Raw genomic sequence first — 16,911 nt, 5'->3', positions numbered from 1 at the left:
AAGTGAAGCACCATTCTGAGTGTTGTCCCCAAACCTAGCGTCTAGCCTGAGCCCTGGTCAGGCCTCCCCGCCTGAGGCCACCGGCTACCGCCCGCTCTGGTGGCCTGCTGGGTCCCTTGCACACGCCCCACCATAACGCTGCTTTTCTTTCCTCTGACCTCAGGGTGTTCCTGGTTTCAAAGGAGAGAAGGTGAGATTTCGAGTCGGAGGAGCCAGACTGCACACGGCCTCTGCGTGAGCCTCGGCCCCAGCTCCCCAGTGCCCTCAGGGAGCCCGCCTGTGACTCCTGCTGGGGGCATGATGGGCTTCGTGCTGGTGGTGGCCTTGGTCTGGGGTCCTTCTGGCCTCACGTTTGCCGAGGGCAGACTTGGGTCCCTAAGGCAGCGGGTCTGTGATGCTGGAGACCTGAGCTAATGGCCGCACTTTCCTTCTGCAGGGAGAATTTGGAGCCGATGGGCGGAAGGTAAGCCAGGTGGTGGGCTGGGCGAGCAGGGCACCCCCCTTCTTGCTGCTCCAAGGGGATGATGATCAGGACTGAGGAGAGTCCCTCTTCCTTCTCCCCACAGGGCGCCCCTGGCCTGGCCGGCAAGAACGGGACCGATGGACAGAAGGTAATGCTCCTGGGTCTGCGTCCTGGGCTGGGCATGAGGGTCGTGCACAGCGGTATCTCAGTCTCTCAGATCCCTCCCTGGGGCCGGGCCTCTAGACCTGGCCCGCTGGCCACTGCCCGCAGTTTGTGGCTTCAGCACCCCCCAGTTTCTACCTGTCCAGGCGATGCAGAACAAATGAGGGCATCACAAGGGCGTGAATAGACATTTGCTTCTGAACACCAAGGCCAAGCCCTGTAGGAACTTCCAAGTCTACTCTGACCTCAGAATGACCTGAGTGGTAGTTCGCACACATACACACATGTACACAAGCATCAAGTGCACTCACACATGCACACGTGTCTCACATGCACACATGTCTCACATGCACACAGGCATGCACACACATGAAGGGGGCACTGTGGACACTCGTGCTCACAGCTGCAGCCAGGGACTCTCCTTCCTCCACAGAGATGCCATCGTAACATTCAAGCCATTAAAGCGCACAGTCACACGCATGTGCCTAGTGGGTATAGACCAGCATGCCATTTACACCTGTCATTGGTGCATTGTCCCCTGAATATCACCCCTGACACATCTGCTCCCCTCTCGTCTTTCAGGGCAAGCTGGGGCGCATTGGACCCCCTGGCTGCAAGGGAGACCCCGGGAGTCGGGTAAGCATGGCCTTGGCTCCTCCTCACATTAAGCTGGTGCCCTGTAGCGGCTCCAGGTGCCAGGTAGGAGTGGGAAAGCTGGGAGTCCCTGAGCTTGGATTCTTCCTTCAGCCCTGCCCTGCCTGTCCCTGACCCCACCCAGGGGTCAGCCTGGGCTGGGGCCACCACAGGACGAAATGGCCTCTGGGGCTTCCCAGAGTCCTCACGAGCTCGGATGTGAGGTTTGTCGAGCATCCTGCCCAGCCCCGGTGGATTCTGGCCACTGAGACCCAGGCGGAGTGTCCAGCTCAGACATTGCGGGGGACGCTGGTCACCTCCACCATGTCAGCTGACCCTGGGCTAACGGGAAACCCCAAGTGCAGCTTGCAGCAAGAGACCCAGGACAGCCTCTCTCCCTCTTCCCTCACAGGGCCTCGACGGCTACCCAGGGGACGCAGGCAGCCCTGGGGAACCCGGAGACCAAGGTGCCAAGGTAGGCGGCCTCGCCAGGGTGGTGGCGGCCAGAGCAGACCGGGTCACTGCCCTCCGGGCGCCCCGCCTCTGGGGGAGGCATCTGGGCCGAGAAGCACAGCGGAGGGGACCTGTCCCCGCAGACCAAGCAGTCAGAGGGAGGAGGCTTAGGCCTGTTCTGCCTGGGAGGCTGTGGGGTGCCCATGCTGAGGGGATTGTAGGGTGCCCTTCTGGAGCTTCACCAGCTCATGTCTACCTCAGGACCCTGTGTCCCCGCTCAGGCAGCTGCGGGGTGCCTGAATGGCCGTAGCAGCAAGCCCACCCTCCTCCCAGGCCTCCAGGGGGCTCCTGTGGAAGGCTCTCAGATGCCTGTGGGGTTCTGCCTCTTAGGCCACCTGAGGCACCACTGTGCTGCATCCACTCCCCTGGCTGCCCAGGACCCTGGAGGACCAGGAAGGCAGCCTGTCCCCCGAGAAGCCAGCATGCACAGACAAGGCCCATGTCCGATTAATTCACCTGGAGTTTCATGGGGGCCCTGCCCCCCAAGAGTGTCCTCTGCCTACATGGGAGGGGAGGCACGAGCCCCCAGCGCCTCCAGAGCCCTGCCCCATGGCCAGCATCCAAAGGACGTGACGCTGATTTCTCCAAATCCTTCCAGGGGGACGCTGGCCGCCCAGGACGCAGAGGGCCCCCGGGAGAGGACGGGGCCAAGGGAAGCAAGGCAAGTGCCCCTGAGGGTCCCTGCTGTCCTGCCGCCGCCACACACCAGCAGTGCCCACTGGACCCAGCGAAGTGGGAAGCAGTAGGGACAGCCCATGCCCTGAGCAGGCCACCAGCCTCTCTGTCCCTCTGCCAGACCAAGGGAGGCCGAGCCTGCCGAAGTGGCCCGGGCCATCCTGCCTGGCTGAGCTGTTACCTCTCCGCAGGGCTATCAAGGCAACAACGGAGCCCCAGGAAGTTCCGGCGTGAAAGGAGCCAAAGGCGGGCCCGGGCCCCGGGGACCCAAAGGCGAGGCTGTGAGTTCACATCCCTCAGGCCCCTCAGGCCCAGGGTCCAGAGCACTCTTCTCCAGCTGCCTGCCCAGCCCTCCTGGCTGTGCCCTGCTCGGGGCCTCTGAGCCCAAGGGGTCCCCAGTGCTTCCATGACCCCATCGCCACAGAGGAAGGCTTCAGCCACCCCCCTGCCAGACACTCAGTTACCATGAGGTGGCTAATGTTCCCCCCTTGCCCTCCTGGCAGGACACCTCTGAGGGCTCAACATAAACTCGGGCACACGCTCCATGGGTCCCCTACAGCATCCTCACCCCACCCGGCCAACCTGGAATGTCCTGCCTCTGGGCGGAAGGGCCCAGCCCCGGGGCGGATCCTCCAGGGGTTGTGTCCTGAGGCCTGGCCTGGCCCGGCCGGAAGGGGCTGAGTGACTACACCCATAGCCGGTCCAAGCCAGGTCCCAGTCGGTCCACTGGAACTCACCCTGGACAGACAGCTGACCGGGAGCCCTCCCTCATTTCCTAAATCCTCGGCTGGGACCAAACTACCAGGCAGAGAATGAGGATCTGGGCTGAAGCCCTCTTGAGGGGCCTCCAGACCCCAAAGCCAGAGTCCTCATGGGTAGAGTGTGGGTCCTCCTGTGGCCCCCACCATCAGGGCCCCCACCCACACACCCACTCTCTGCAGGGGCGCAGGGGAGACCCTGGCACCAAGGGCAGCCCAGGCGGCGAGGGCCCCAAAGGCGAGAAGGTGAGTATTCGTGTCGGGGAAACGGGGTGCCGTAGCCACGTCTGCCTCTGCTCTGGGTTCTCACGGTGGTGCTGGTGGTTCCCGGTGACAAGGGAGAACAGAAGGGACCCGGGGCCTCTGTCGGTGGGACACGCTCTGCAGGGTCTGGGGAAGCAGGCGACAGCCAGGGCGCCCCCTCCTGCACTACCCGCTAGGGAAGCCGGGGGCACGCACAGCCGTACAGGCTGCGGGCTGCTCGTCAGCACCCGCCACACCCGCTCCTGGGGCTGGTGCAGGAGGTCCTGTCTCCATGATAAATCCGAGTTTCCCGTGAGGTATGGAGAAGGGCTCAGAAGAGGGCCCCCCTCCGCTGGGAATGCGTGAGGACCCCCGCCCTGAGGGCTGAGCGGGAAGGGCCGCTATCTCAGCCTCACCCTCCACAACCTGGGGTCCTCTCCAGGCCGTTCAATGGCCCCTCCTCCACCTCCTGCCACACACGCCACACATAACTGGGTCTCTCTTCTCACAGGGGGATCCTGGCCCCGAAGGACCCCGGGGCCTGGCTGGGGAGGTTGGCGGCAAAGGAGCCAAGGTAAGTGGGTGGCAGGCGGCACCCAGCACCCTGGCTGGAGGGGGATGAGCCTGGGACCCCCTGTCCTTCCCTCCCTGCAGACCCTGCCAGGTCTGTGGTCAGGGCTGAGGACCGAGGCCATGCCCAGGACCTCCTGGGGGGCAGCGCCCCCCCCTCCCCACCCTTCACCGCCTACAGTGCTGATGACAGGATCTCTGAGGCGCCCTTTCTTTCCAGGGAGACCGCGGCCTGCCCGGACCCAGAGGCCCCCCTGGGGCTCTAGGGGAGCCTGGGAAGCAGGTCAGTGACAGGACACCGGGGAGGGGCCTGTGGTTCTGGGACTCAGGTCCCCGTCTGTCCTTCAGCCTCAGCGTCTCACTCCCCTGCTCTGCAGTCCTCTTGTCCTGAGCAGGACACTGTCCCCTCACATCCAGGCCCTGCTCTGAGGGGTCCAGCTTTACTAGGTCAGGGTGGTGAGCCAGAGGCAGGGGTGGGTCCTGGGAGCCCCGAGGGGGCATGTGCAAGAGGAGGGACCAGGCAGTGACCCTGAGGGCAGCAGGGCAGCAGGACAGGGTTGTCGAGTGGTCAGAGCTGGACACAGTCAGTCTGCTTGTGCCAACTCCCCACTTTCTCTCTGACCTCAGGGATCTCGGGGAGACCCCGGTGATGCTGGTCCCCGCGGAGACTCCGGACAGCCTGGCCCAAAGGTACACCCCTCCTGCCTGGATGGGGAAGAGGTGGGGGGAGGGTTAGGCTGTTCTCAGCTCTAGCCTGGAGTGTGCCTGCCAGCCCTGGGTGTGGGAGGACGGCAGGGGGCCAGGCAGCCTTCCCGTCCTCACCTGGGGGGCAGCACACCCTCCCCAAGGCCCCATCTGGTCAGACCAGCCGCCCAGACCCTAGGCCTCGGTCCATGCTGACTACACATTTCCCTCTGACCTTCCCTGACCGGCCTCCCCCTTCCTCCAGGGAGACCCTGGCAGACCTGGATTCAGCTACCCAGGACCCCGAGGAGCGCCTGTGAGTCCTGGCGTGGGATTGGAGCCCCAGGGAGGGGAGGGCATTGCCAGGAGGGCCCTGAAGATTCCCTCTAGTTCCCTGGAGGGCCTCCCCACGGGGGACAGGGTGCGAGGGGCTCGGGAGTCACACGTTGAGTGCAGATGCAGGTCCCCAGAAATTGTCTGGGACTCAGCCCAGGCAGCATTCGCCCACAGATTGTGACAACTGAGACCAGGGAAGGGAGGAGGCAGCAGACAGCCTCCAGGTACCCAGCTATGCCCCGGGGGTCAGCACACCAGCTCTCGGGGGTCTGTGCTGAGTAACCCCCACCTGTGCTTTCTTCCAGGGAGAAAGAGGCGAGCCAGGCCCACCTGGCCCCGAGGTACGGAGGGCCCCTCTGCACCTGCCTTGGGTGGTCGGTGCCCTGCTCCGGTGGCTGGAGCGCCGCGCCCTCAGCCCGGGCTTGGCAGCAGCAGCTGCCCCATGCTGAGTGCTGAGTGTGGTCGCCAGCTGGCTGAGTACTAGTCTCTCTCAAACCAAAACCCGTGTCGCCTGAAACGCCCTGTGCTGCTGCCACCTCACTGACTCCAGGAGCCAGGCCCGGGTTTTCCTGGACAAAACACGTCTGTGTCCCTGGAAGACCCACTGGAGGTCTTGGGAGACCGGGAGGGGCAAGCAGAGCTCTCCCACGACGTCCCTCCGCCAGGCTAACCTGTGTCTGTGTCCCAGGGGGGCAGAGGCGACTTCGGAGTGAAAGGAGCACCTGGGCGGAAAGGAGAAAAGGGCGAGCCTGTAAGTGTCCTCCTCATCCCTCATCCCTCATCCCTCCTCCTTTCTCACCCCTCCTCCTCCTCTCTCCTCATCCCTCCTCCTCCTTCCTCCTTCTCCCTCCTCCTTTCTCAGCCCTCTTCATCCTCTTCTCTCCCCTGCCTTCCTCCTCTCTCCTCCTCCTCCCTCGTCTCTCCTCATCCTAAAAGCAAGGGAGGTGTATAGGTGTTTGCTGAGCCGACCTGCTTTTTTTACTTCTCAGGCAGATCCTGGTCCCCCTGGTGAGCCGGGCCCTCGGGGGCCGAGAGGATCCCCAGGACCCGAGGTAGGTCAGTTCCCCGTCCATAGGGCCCTCAGGCCATCGCCTCTGGGCCAGTCAGGCCAACACACACCCTGAACCACAGGGCTCTGCCTGTGGTGGAAGCTCAGGGCCAGGTGCAGGGACCCTGCTCAGACTCAGTGGTCACCTCTCACTGTCGTCCTTCTCCTCCAGGGAGAGCCTGGACCCCCCGGAGACCCCGGCCTCACGGTAGGTACCAGTTGGGGATGGAATCAATGTCCTCCCTCCTAAACCGAAGAGCAAGGACAGTGTCAGAGGGCGAGGTCAGAGGGCGAGGTCAGAGGCGAGGGGAGCAGGGCTGCAGACCCCTGGCCCCTCTCGGGTTGCCGTCCTGGCTGGACTGACCCACTGTGTTGCAGGAGTGCGACGTCATGACCTACGTGCGGGAGACATGCGGGTGCTGTGGTGAGTCTCAGCCCCCACAAGGGGGTGCTGCTGGGCTGCCCTGCTCTCATCCAGCAGTCAGGGTCATCATCCAAGGGTTGGGGTCACGCCCAGAGGTCGGGGTCATCAGAGTCCCACCCTCCCCCTGGTGGTGATCATTTCCCACAGTGCACCAGGCTGTGCATCCTGTCGGGGGGTGTCCTGGGCGGGGGCCGTTGCACGCAGTCATCGCCCCTCTGCCGGCCCACAGACTGTGAGAAGCGGTGTGGCGCCCTGGACGTGGTGTTCGTCATCGACAGCTCTGAGAGCATCGGCTACACCAACTTCACACTGGAGAAGAACTTCGTCATCAACGTGGTCAACAGGCTGGGGGCCATCGCCAAGGACCCCAAGTCCGAGACAGGTCAGCTGCACCCTCAGGGGCGGGGGCAGGAGACCGTGGGCAGGACACCCTGATATCCAGTCCTAGGAGGGATGTTAGCTTGGCCAAGGGTCCCACGGCCCCCACTTGAGGGTGGTGAGCGCGTGACGCAGACAGCCTCTCACGCCCGCACCTGGCCGCCGCAGGGACCAGAGTGGGCGTCGTGCAGTACAGCCACGAGGGCACCTTCGAGGCCATCCAGCTGGACGACGAGCGCATCAACTCACTGTCCAGCTTCAAGGAGGCCGTCAAGAACCTCGAGTGGATCGCGGGCGGCACCTGGACGCCCTCCGCCCTCAAGTTCGCCTACAACAAGCTGATCAAGGAAAGCCGGCGCAAGAAGACCCGCGTGTTCGCCGTGGTCATCACGGACGGCCGACACGACCCCCGGGACGACGACCTCAACCTGCGGGCGCTGTGCAACCACGATGTCACAGTGACGGCCATCGGCATCGGGGACATGTTCCATGAGAAACACGAGAGCGAGAACCTCAACTCCATTGCGTGCGACAAGCCCCAGCAGGTGCGCAACATGACGCTGTTCTCCGACCTGGTGGCCGAGAAGTTCATCGACGACATGGAGGACGTCCTGTGCCCGGGTGAGCGGCGCTGGGCCTCCCGCCTCCCCGGCCTGCCCAGTCCTTGTCCCTGCAGGAGGGAAAGGGACCCTGGGAGGGCAGGGGCTGGGTGTCTGTGGGCCACCGAGGGAGCCCAGCCCGCCCTGGACAGTGGAGCCTGACCAGGACCCCTGGCCTCCTTTCCTCTCTCCTAGACCCCCAGATCGTGTGCCCGGACCTTCCCTGCCAAACAGGTAACACGGGGAGCCGCCGAGCACCCCTCAGACTAGCAGTGACGGGGGCCCAGAGGACCTTGCAAGGAATGCACTGTGGGCCCCGCCCCCTTAGTGAGGCCCGTGGGTTTCTCAGCCCCCTGGGCCTCAGCATGTCTGAGAAGGGGCTGAAGGGCCCAGGGTTTGGTGTCTCCAGTGCCATTGCTGTCCCACCCACTTGGCACATGTGGGGAGGGGTGCTGAGGGCCTGGCCCTGCACTTGGTGCCCAGGGGAGAGGCAGACCCCCAGGGTCATGCCCTGGCCGCCAAAGGTGAAAGCCCTGGATCCAGTAAAGAAAATGGTTAATTTAAAACCTTCTAGGACAGTGGTTCCCAAACTTATTTGGCCTACCGCCCCCTTTCCAGAAAAAATATTACTCAGCGCCCCCTGGAAATTAATTTTTTTTAAATTTTAATAGCAATTAAACAGAAAGATATATGTATTAATGTTTCTACCTTTTTCGTAAAATATAGTAAAGAAAGGTGTAGAAACATTGAAGTTTGAAATTATGAAACTATTTATTGAACTCAGAATAGAAAGGTAATACCAAAAAAGTTAAAACAAATGCACCTGTGGCCATCACCGCCCCCCCTGGATCACTGCAGCGCCCACCAGGGGGCGGTAGTGCCCACCTTGGGAATCACTGTCCCAGGAGGTGAACACAGAGGCTAATGGCTCCCTGAGGCCCCTGGGGACTCATCCATCTTCCCTCTGGGAAGGACTCCAGCCTGTGTTTAGGGGACCCCCCCCAACTGGTGCATTGTGTGCGCGGCTGGCCCTGGAGGCACAGAGAGGCTGTCCCCAAGAGGTCCCCTCAAAACAGCGTTGTCACTCCTCTGGGCATCATGCCACCACCTCTGCCCCAGGGTGGCAGGAGCTGAGCCCCCGTTGGCAATCCATGCGTCCTGCCAGCCTGCGTCTTGGAGCCATTGCTGGTCCCTCCCGCTGGATCTGGGCACCTGCCTGTCCCCTCCCAGGAGCGTTGAGGTGGGACTGGAGCTGGCTCTGGAAGGCGGAGCCGCGTAGAGGGGCGGGGCCGTGTCGGCAGGTTGGCAGAGGGCACCCACATCTGCATGTACACTGGGCTTGTGCACAGGCTCCTGGCCCGGCAGCCAGGGCCCACCAGGCAGGTTCGAAGGTGCTGAGGTACCTGAGGGAAGGAACATTGAGTTGGGGGCCAGGGTTCCCACTTATTCTGACAGAGAACTTTCAAGGAAATGCTCATGGAAGCCATACGTGTAACCCAGCTGTGGAGCCATCCAGGACTGCCTGGGAGTGGGGTCCCTAGGGGAACGGCTGTGTGTGGTGGCCAGAACCACCCGAACCTCTGCTGGGGTGTGCCCCATAGTAAATGTGACCCCTCTAGGCTAGAAACCAGACCCCAGACCCCGGTGCCCAGGCCAGGCAGTGGCCCGGCATCCTCGCCCGGCCTGGACCTGTGTTCCATGCCAGCGGAGGCTCTTTACAGCTGCTCCCGACAGCGCTGAGGAAGGTCCCTCACTCCGCGCGGCTCAGTCCTCCTGGGAATGAACGGCTTTGTCAGACGACTTGTCTGGTCTGTAGGTACGATCGGGGCTGCTGCTTCAGCCTGTTGCTGTGACAGATGCGGCCACTGATGTTCGAATGCTGAACCAGCCCTGCAGACCAGGGGCAAACCCCACTTAGTCACAGAGTATCGGGATTTTTATGTTGTTGGATTCAATTTGCTGATAGTTTGTGGATTTTTTTTGTTATCTCTGCTCATGAGAGATCTTGGGCTGCAGTTCCCTTTCTTCTGATGTCCTTGTCTGGTGTCAGCGTTAAACGCTGGCCCCCAGGATGGTGATCTCCCTTCCCCTCGAGGACCTGACAGAAAAAAGGAAGGGGCCCCTGGAAGACCCCTCCCCGCCCTCTTTCAACTACCCACCTAGTACTAAACTCAAACTCCCCCTCCTCTAAAGCGACTAGAAATTTCCTAGTAAAATAGACATTGTGACCAGAGAAAAGAAAGCAGACATAGCTATAGAATGTGCTGTGGCACAAGGGGTGGGGGGGTGCCTGCTGCCGGCTGGGCACTGTCCTCGGCATTTGGGGGCTGCAGACAGGCATTGGGGTGAGGCTGCCACCTCTGGCATGGCCCTGACCTTCAGGCCAAGCAGCCCTGTCCACCCAGAGGCCATGTGATTGTGTCAGGGCCACAGACTCAAAGAGAAGCAAAGCTGGGCTCCAGGTAAAGGCGACAAAGACAGATCTCATTCCGAGGTCGCTAGGGCGGGAGAGGAGGTCCACTTGCCCCAAACAGAGGCAGGGGACTGGCTAAGGCCTGGGGGTGGGGAGGGGGTCCCTGTGACCAGGCCCCCTGGGTGTGCTGACTGGCACATATGCAGGAGAGAAACAGACTTCTCAACCCTTTAGGACCGGCAGCAGTGGTGCACGTTGTAGTAAGATGCCCACGGAAGGGAGGCCCTGCCCTCCCGGGGGTGGGAGACAGAGCAAGAGCATCCCTGAGGGCTTGCTGCCCCTCGAGGGGACAGTTCTGGGAGGGGGATTTATGTCCCCAAGGGCAGAGAAGATTTTGTAACTGCAAGCTCTCTACAGTATCTGTCCTGAGAGGGTCCTGTCACCAGGTTCGGGCTGCAAAAGACAGTTCTCATGGCAGCGTGGAGCGTTTTAAGGAGCTGGGTCATCCCAGGGACGGCCTTGAGAGGTCAGCAGCCATACTGGCATCTGGTCAAGTCTCAGTGCAGCTGTGGGGCCAAGGGTCTTGTAGTTCTTAAGGCCTTGGGGACCAGAGGTCTTCTCTCCCGTCTCCTCGGCATGTGCCCGCTGCTGGCCCCAAAGCCCTTTCCGCTCTGGCACTTCGGCGTCCCGGTCTCCTGGTCCCACCCCGGCTGAGCCTCAGCCTCATTCCTGGCTTTGATCCCAACTCATCTCCGAGGAGAGAAGCCAGAGGAGGGCGGCTGGAGGCCCGCTCACGCTGACCGAGTCCCTTAAAGCCTTCTCTGGATGCCCCGCAGATGGACCGCGGCCTGGCGATGCGCCCCCGGTCACCTTCCTCCGCACGGAAGAGGGCCCGGACGCCTCCTTCCCCACGACCATCCCCCAGATCCAACAGTTGCTAAACGCCACGGAGCTCACGCAGGACCCGGCCGCCTACTCCAGGCTGGTGGCCGTGCTGGTCTACACCGCTGAGCGGGCCAAGTTCGCCACCGGAGGCGAGCGGCAGGACTGGATGGAGCTGTTCATTGACACCTTTAAGCTGGTGCATAGGGACATTGTGGGCGACCCCGAGACCGTGCTCGCGCTCTGCTGAAGCCGCGGGCTGCCGGTGCTCCAGAGCCCGGGGCTGCCGAGCTGGGCCACATTCGCTCCCCGCGCTGCCCGGGCCGCCCGCGTGCTGGGGCTGTGACAACAGGAACGTCTCAGGCTGGAGGTCTGGCACCAAAATCAAGGTGTCAGCAGGGCCTCGCTCCCCCCGGGGGCCCCAGGGAGGGCCCTCCCTGCTTCCAGCTCCCAGCTCCCAGCTCCCAGCTGCCTGCATGGTCACATGGCCTCGCTCTGTAGCCTAAGCTCCCTCTGCTCCCTAAAGGACACAGGTGACATTTAGGGCCAACCAGAGAGCCCTGAACAGTCTCTCATCTCAAGGTCTGTACGTTAGGCCCATCTGCAAAGCCCCATTTTGCCACATAAAGTCACATTCGCAGACTAGGATGTAGGCATCTTTGGGGGACAGTATTCAGCTGATGACCCCCATCTAGCTGAGCTGTCTCACACATTTAGGAGACGTAAGAGTCACCCATTAGGGCAAACCTGCCAGAGGAGCTGGCCAACAGTTAGGGGAGGACCACAGACACCACCTCCTCGTCCTCCTCCTGACCAGGCCCTCGGGGAGGTCAGGGGCACCCTCTAAGGACTGCCGAAGCATGTTCAGGCCCCACGTGTGCCTGCTCCCCAGAAGCCAGATTAATAGACAAGCCCTCATCTGTGGGCCCTGTCACTGCTCCTGCCTGTGCCCCCACCCGGTTCCCAGCAGCAGGGTCTCACCTCCCTGCTGCACAGGCTCCCTGCTGTGGAGGGGGCAGGGTGGGGGGTCAGCAGAGGGAAAGAAGGGGAACAGCAGAGCTCCCGTAAACACCCCAACACTCCTGGTTCAGCTTCCGGCCTCTGAGTCCAGGCACCCCTTGTTGAGGAAAACTTCCCGAAAACCAGAGCGCTCCCCACATCTGCCTGCTTGTAGGACTTGAAGTCAGGGCACCCGGAGAGCTGGGTGTGTTTAGAGAAAAAGCTGCTGTTCGTTTGCACTGCCACCAACATAAGCTACGTCATTAATAAGCTCCTTTAAAAAGCATCCTGTCCGCTGGCGCCTGCACCTCGTAGTGGCACACCCCGGGGAGGGGCGTCCCCAGATGCTGTGAGCGTACCCTCAACGTTCTATAAAAGCTGAGAAACAAAGATCGTGAGCGCCTTGCTGTGGTTGAGTGAAGTGCTGGGGACCTGCTGCTGGCTGGGGCTGGTCCCCAGTGGTCACCTACCTGGGCAGGTGGGCACTGGCTTCTCCAGAGCCAGGTCCTGGGCTGAGGCCTCGGGCATTGATCCCTGACGGGATCCCTGAGCCGCCAGCCCCAGGGGTGGGCAAACCTAGGCTGTGAGAGCGTCCTGGTGGCCCACGTCCAGGAGGGGTGAGGTGGGGCTGAGTTCTCCAGTAAGGCCTTGAGGCAGGAGCCGGGCTGCGTGTCTGTGGCAGGTGGTCCCACGTGTGTGGGGAGTGGGTTTCAGGTTGTGTGTGGTGCCTGTGACCCCCAGAGGCCTGGCCTCAGTCCTGGCTGCAGCCTTGCCCCCGCGTCGTCCGGCACGTCCAGGGCTGCTCACTGCCCAGAAGGGGACAAGGGTCTCCTCAGGTAACAGTGAGTCACCTAGGCTACCGCAGGGTCTGGCCACACCTGTGCCCACTGCCCACCAAGGCCTTGTCCAGTCACATAGGCTCATTCTCTTTCCGATGCTCTGAGGGCCAGAAGAGATATGGCCTGGGCAGCACCAGGCAGCTCTGGGACGGGGGAACTGAGGGGGTCACAGCTGTAGGTGAGTCTCCAGGGCCAGGGTCTTCACGAGGTCTTTTTACATAATTACAGACATGATGACAGCCTCCTGCCCCTCTCTCCCACCCCCACTGCCCCATGCCCCGTGGACTGAGGCCCTTCTGGGGTATCCAGCTCTTGGGCCCAGTGAAGGGGCTTTGCTGACCCTCCTGCCCAGAGGGCCTGGAGGAGGCACTTGGCAGAGATGGTGCTTGTAGGTGGAAAGGGCTTTCTGTCCTCAGGTTTTGAGACATTTCCTTGTGGGGGCACAACCAAGAAAGATAGTGAGGGTCTGAGGAGACAGTGTGGGGCTCTGCACCCCCGCCCAGGGGCTGTGTGGGGGCTCCAACAACAGGTGACCTTGGGTACAGCCCCCCAAGCTCCAGCTGTCCGTGTTGCTCCAGTGGGCGGGCGCATGAAGGGAGGCGGTGCCGGGTGTGGCAGAGTAGGCTCGACCCAAGAGGGGATACGGCTTGGGTGGGTGGTGGCACCGAGGCGCTTGGCCAGGGCAGGGCCAGGGAGGGCCTCACCTGGGTCGCCCCTGCCCACCACCCCTATTTCCCCCCCAGAGCTGTACGTGGCCCAGTGCACCCAGCGACCAGTGGACATCGTCTTCCTGCTGGACGGCTCCGAGCGGCTAGGTGAGCAGAACTTCCACAAGGCCCGGCACTTCGTGGAGGAGGTGTCCCGGCGGCTGACCCTGGCACGCAGGGACGATGACCCACTCAACGCACGCGTGGCAATGCTGCAGTTCGGGGGCCCTCGCGAGCAGCAGGTGGCCTTCCCACTGACCTCCAACCTGACGGTCATCCACGAGGCGCTGGAGAGCGCGCGCTACCTCAACTCCTTCTCACACGTGAGCTCGGGCATCGTGCACGCCATCAACCAGGTGGTGCTGGGCACGCGGGCCGGGGCACGCCGCCACGCAGAGCTGTCCTTCGTGTTCCTCACGGACGGCGTCACGGGCAACGACAGCCTGGACGAGGCCGTGCACTCCATGCGCAAGCAGAACGTGGTGCCCACCGTGGTGGCCGTGGGCGACGACGTGGACATGGACGTGCTCTCCAAGATCAGCCTGGGCGACACGGCTGCCGTCTTCCGTGAGAAGAACTATGACAGCCTGGCCCAGCCCGGCTTCTTCGACAGGTTCATCCGCTGGATCTGCTAGCGCCCCACCCACCCCGGCGCGCACCCCCAGCCCTGCAGGCTCTGTCCTCCTGTCCGTGGTGCTACTCAGATCCCGCCAAGAGAGGTGCAGAGCGCTGCCGACTCGACCTCTCCAGTGTGGGTATAAAGTCAGGAGTGGAGTTCCCCTCCCCACCCCGCTCTCCCCAGGGTCCTGCAGCCCTGCTGCCCTCCACCCCTTCTCTCTATCCCGTGACACCCTACTCTCCACACCCTTCCTGGTCCCAGAGTCTTCCGGGACGTGCTTCAGACCCTCATCAACAGGCCCATTTCCCCCTCAGCCCAGCGTCATCCCTGGACTCTCATCCACCTTCCAGGGCCCCCAAAGGCTCTCTGCCAGCCCCCCTGGCCTAGCTCCCAGGTCTCCGCCTCACCTCTGAGGGTCATGCCTCCATCAGACAGCTGTGACAGCAGGCCCTCCATGTCCCTGTATGCACACACCTCAGTCCAATAAAGGCTTTGAACCACCTCCTACTCCCCAGCTTCCATGTCTCTTTGCCCACTGGGACCCCCCAGAGGCCAACTGGACTCTCGGGCCATTCACATGCCCACCAGCATTTATCATCCCAACCCCATTCCCACCCACACACACACACTTGCTCTGTGCATGGAGATGATGTCTGGCCTGGCCTCCTCTCATAAGAACAGGTGCTGCCTCCAGCACTGACTGTCCACACCATCCCCTAGTGCATAGACTGGATGGTCTTGTCAACCTTAAAATTATCATTTTACCAGCAAAAGTGGCTCTATTTGGGAATAGCAGTTCAGGACATGCAAACTTTGGCAAACCCATAGGCAAGTCTGGAGAACAAAGGAGGGGAGCATTACTATAAAGGAGAGGCAAAGGAGGAATTGGGAGGGGCAATTAGGAGTGGAAGTCCATTGGAGGAGAGTGAGCATTCAGGTGGCTTCTCATTGGTCAGGCTGTTGCTGGGTGAGGAGAAAATCTTGCTCTTTCCTGGATAGTAAAATGGTCTTTTTGTTGGGGAGTACACGGTAGCTTTCTTCCTGCTGGAGCCTGCAGATGGCAGAGAGAGCTCCACCTTCAGGGCTTCCCCACATCAATTTTAATGAGGTTTCCTTCGTTCACTTTCACGGCCTCAACCACACCTGTCTCACCAGCTTTAGGCTGAAAACAATGTTTCTTGGTCATGAAGCCTCCCTCTCTCTTCAAACCAGGGCCAGAGTCCTTTAAAATGTCTGTTGGTTTGCAGGAGGCTATTTTGTGTATAGCTAGATAGATAGCTTTTTTCCTGGCAACCTCGGTGACTTCTTGTTCGACTCCTGGGTCTTTTAAGCTCACCCTTTGGGAAGTGCCCTATTAAACCATTGGCTCCCACAGGCCGATGCTCTGCTCTCGCCATTCATTTTCCTGGGGCTGCCCTAACCCAGTGCCACGGGCTGTGGCTTAAACCATGGAGACCGACTGTTTCAGACTGGAGGCCCCAGCGAAGGCTCTGGGAAGGATTTGCTCCAGGCTTCCTCCAGCTCCTGCTAGTTCCAGGATTTCTCAGTGTCACTCCATCTTCACGTGCTGTTCTCTCCGTACATGCCTGTGCCCATAATTCCCCTTTTCATAAGGACATTCTGGGTTAGGGCCCATCCCACTCCAGTACAACCTCATCTCAACCTAATTACATCTGCAAAAACTCTATTTGCAAATAAGGTCAAATTCTGAGGTATTGGGGGCTAGAAATTCAACATGGGAACTGGGGCAGGGGGAGACACACGATTCAGCCAGAACATGCTGACACCTTGCTCATCCCCGTGTGGGGATGACGTTCCTTTTGAGGTATTTCCATCTCTCTCATCATCTACCTACACAGCCTGCAGCTGGAGCAGGACTTTAAACCAAGCGTTTTCTCTTCCTTTGACCCCTTTTTTCCTCCCACCAAAGAACCGTACAAACCGCCAGCGAAAGAGACCTGCAGCCACCCAGAGCCTCCCCGTGGCACTCATGCCTGTGCATTTCTGGGTCAGAAGGGTGGCGGGAGGCACAGGCCCCTCCCTCCGTGTGTCTGCAGTTCTGCCCACCAGACCCTGCCCAGGGTCCCCTCCGTAGGGAAAAGACGTCCTCTTTCTGACACTGGCCCCTGCACGTTCAGCCTTTGGCCCTCAGGAGGCAAGAACCTCTGTCCTTTTGGAAGGGACGTACAACACCCATGAGTGGGTGCCGGCCAGCTCTGAGCCCCACAGAGTGCAGGCCATGCTGGTGTCCACTGAGTTCTCCCCTGGGAGCCCCAACCTCCCAGAGGGCTGGGTGCCAAGCCCCTCTCGGGGCTGCACTCTGACCCCCATGTCTCCATCCCTTAGCCCCTCAGGGGCCTCAGACACACCTCCTGCCATGTGTGATGTTTGAGTTAGGATTCTATGATGGTTTCATACAGGAGCCTTCACTTCATACGCATGGGGCACCCTTGGCCTCTCCACAATGTCCTGGGTTTTGACTCGGTAATACAGCCTCCCCCTGCAGCAAGCTGGCCCTCACTCGCTCACTGCTGGAGGGGCATCTTCTCCGGCATCCCCAGCCCCAGGGCCGATGCTACAGTGCCCACTGCACCACTGTCCTCCTCCACCTGGAGCCCCTTCAGGACCCTGGCCCCTCGCTCTGACGCCATTGTCAGCTCAGCGCAGGGGACATCTAGGCCTGGGCCCCTACATGGGGCTGGGTCTTATCTTGTTGCCCCTAGTCCCAGGGGAGTCTCTATTACACACCCCACTACCCCCCTGCCTGGGTCTGGCTGCCCAGGCCCTGCAGGGGACACAGCAAAATGTAGACGGGCCGTGGGCTTGGGGTGGGGAAGCTGCCCTCCTGGGACCCCGATCTCCTGGCCGCATCCCCCCGGCCTCCATGTGAGAGAAGTCAGTACCTGGCACCTTGTCTTCCTGGGACCCTGGGCCCAAAGCTTCTCCCCATTGTGGCCAGGACACAG

At 61.5% G+C, this 16,911-nt stretch overlaps 1 protein-coding gene across 2 annotated transcripts in view; it reads left to right on the top strand.

Moving 5' to 3' along the window:
* COL6A2 (collagen type VI alpha 2) overlaps positions 1–14,447 on the top strand; it is a 17,802-nt gene extending 3,355 nt beyond the window's left edge. Inside the window, exons 7-27 of one of the 2 annotated variants that reach the window (XM_006758775.2) lie at positions 164–190; positions 437–463; positions 567–611; positions 1,208–1,261; positions 1,671–1,733; positions 2,370–2,432; positions 2,638–2,727; positions 3,388–3,450; positions 3,959–4,021; positions 4,238–4,300; positions 4,645–4,707; positions 4,967–5,017; positions 5,343–5,378; positions 5,726–5,788; positions 6,027–6,089; positions 6,258–6,293; positions 6,464–6,509; positions 6,739–6,891; positions 7,056–7,508; positions 7,682–7,720; positions 13,363–14,447. In XM_006758775.2, the coding sequence (XP_006758838.2) occupies positions 164–190; positions 437–463; positions 567–611; positions 1,208–1,261; positions 1,671–1,733; positions 2,370–2,432; positions 2,638–2,727; positions 3,388–3,450; positions 3,959–4,021; positions 4,238–4,300; positions 4,645–4,707; positions 4,967–5,017; positions 5,343–5,378; positions 5,726–5,788; positions 6,027–6,089; positions 6,258–6,293; positions 6,464–6,509; positions 6,739–6,891; positions 7,056–7,508; positions 7,682–7,720; positions 13,363–13,961 (2,160 nt within the window). In that variant the 3' untranslated portion in view covers positions 13,962–14,447. Of the gene's footprint in view, positions 1–163; positions 191–436; positions 464–566; positions 612–1,207; positions 1,262–1,670; positions 1,734–2,369; positions 2,433–2,637; positions 2,728–3,387; positions 3,451–3,958; positions 4,022–4,237; positions 4,301–4,644; positions 4,708–4,966; positions 5,018–5,342; positions 5,379–5,725; positions 5,789–6,026; positions 6,090–6,257; positions 6,294–6,463; positions 6,510–6,738; positions 6,892–7,055; positions 7,509–7,681; positions 7,721–10,735; positions 12,296–13,362 lie in introns of those variants that run through there. The other variant, XM_006758776.2, reaches the window with a different exon arrangement.
* Positions 14,448–16,911: the final 2,464 nt, after the last annotated feature.

The sequence above is a fragment of the Myotis davidii genome, unplaced genomic scaffold (assembly GCF_000327345.1).
Source record: "Myotis davidii unplaced genomic scaffold, ASM32734v1 scaffold175, whole genome shotgun sequence".
Taxonomy (NCBI): domain Eukaryota; kingdom Metazoa; phylum Chordata; class Mammalia; order Chiroptera; family Vespertilionidae; genus Myotis; species Myotis davidii.
Note: the sequence above shows the minus strand (reverse complement) of the source record. Positions and strands in the feature narration are given on the sequence as shown.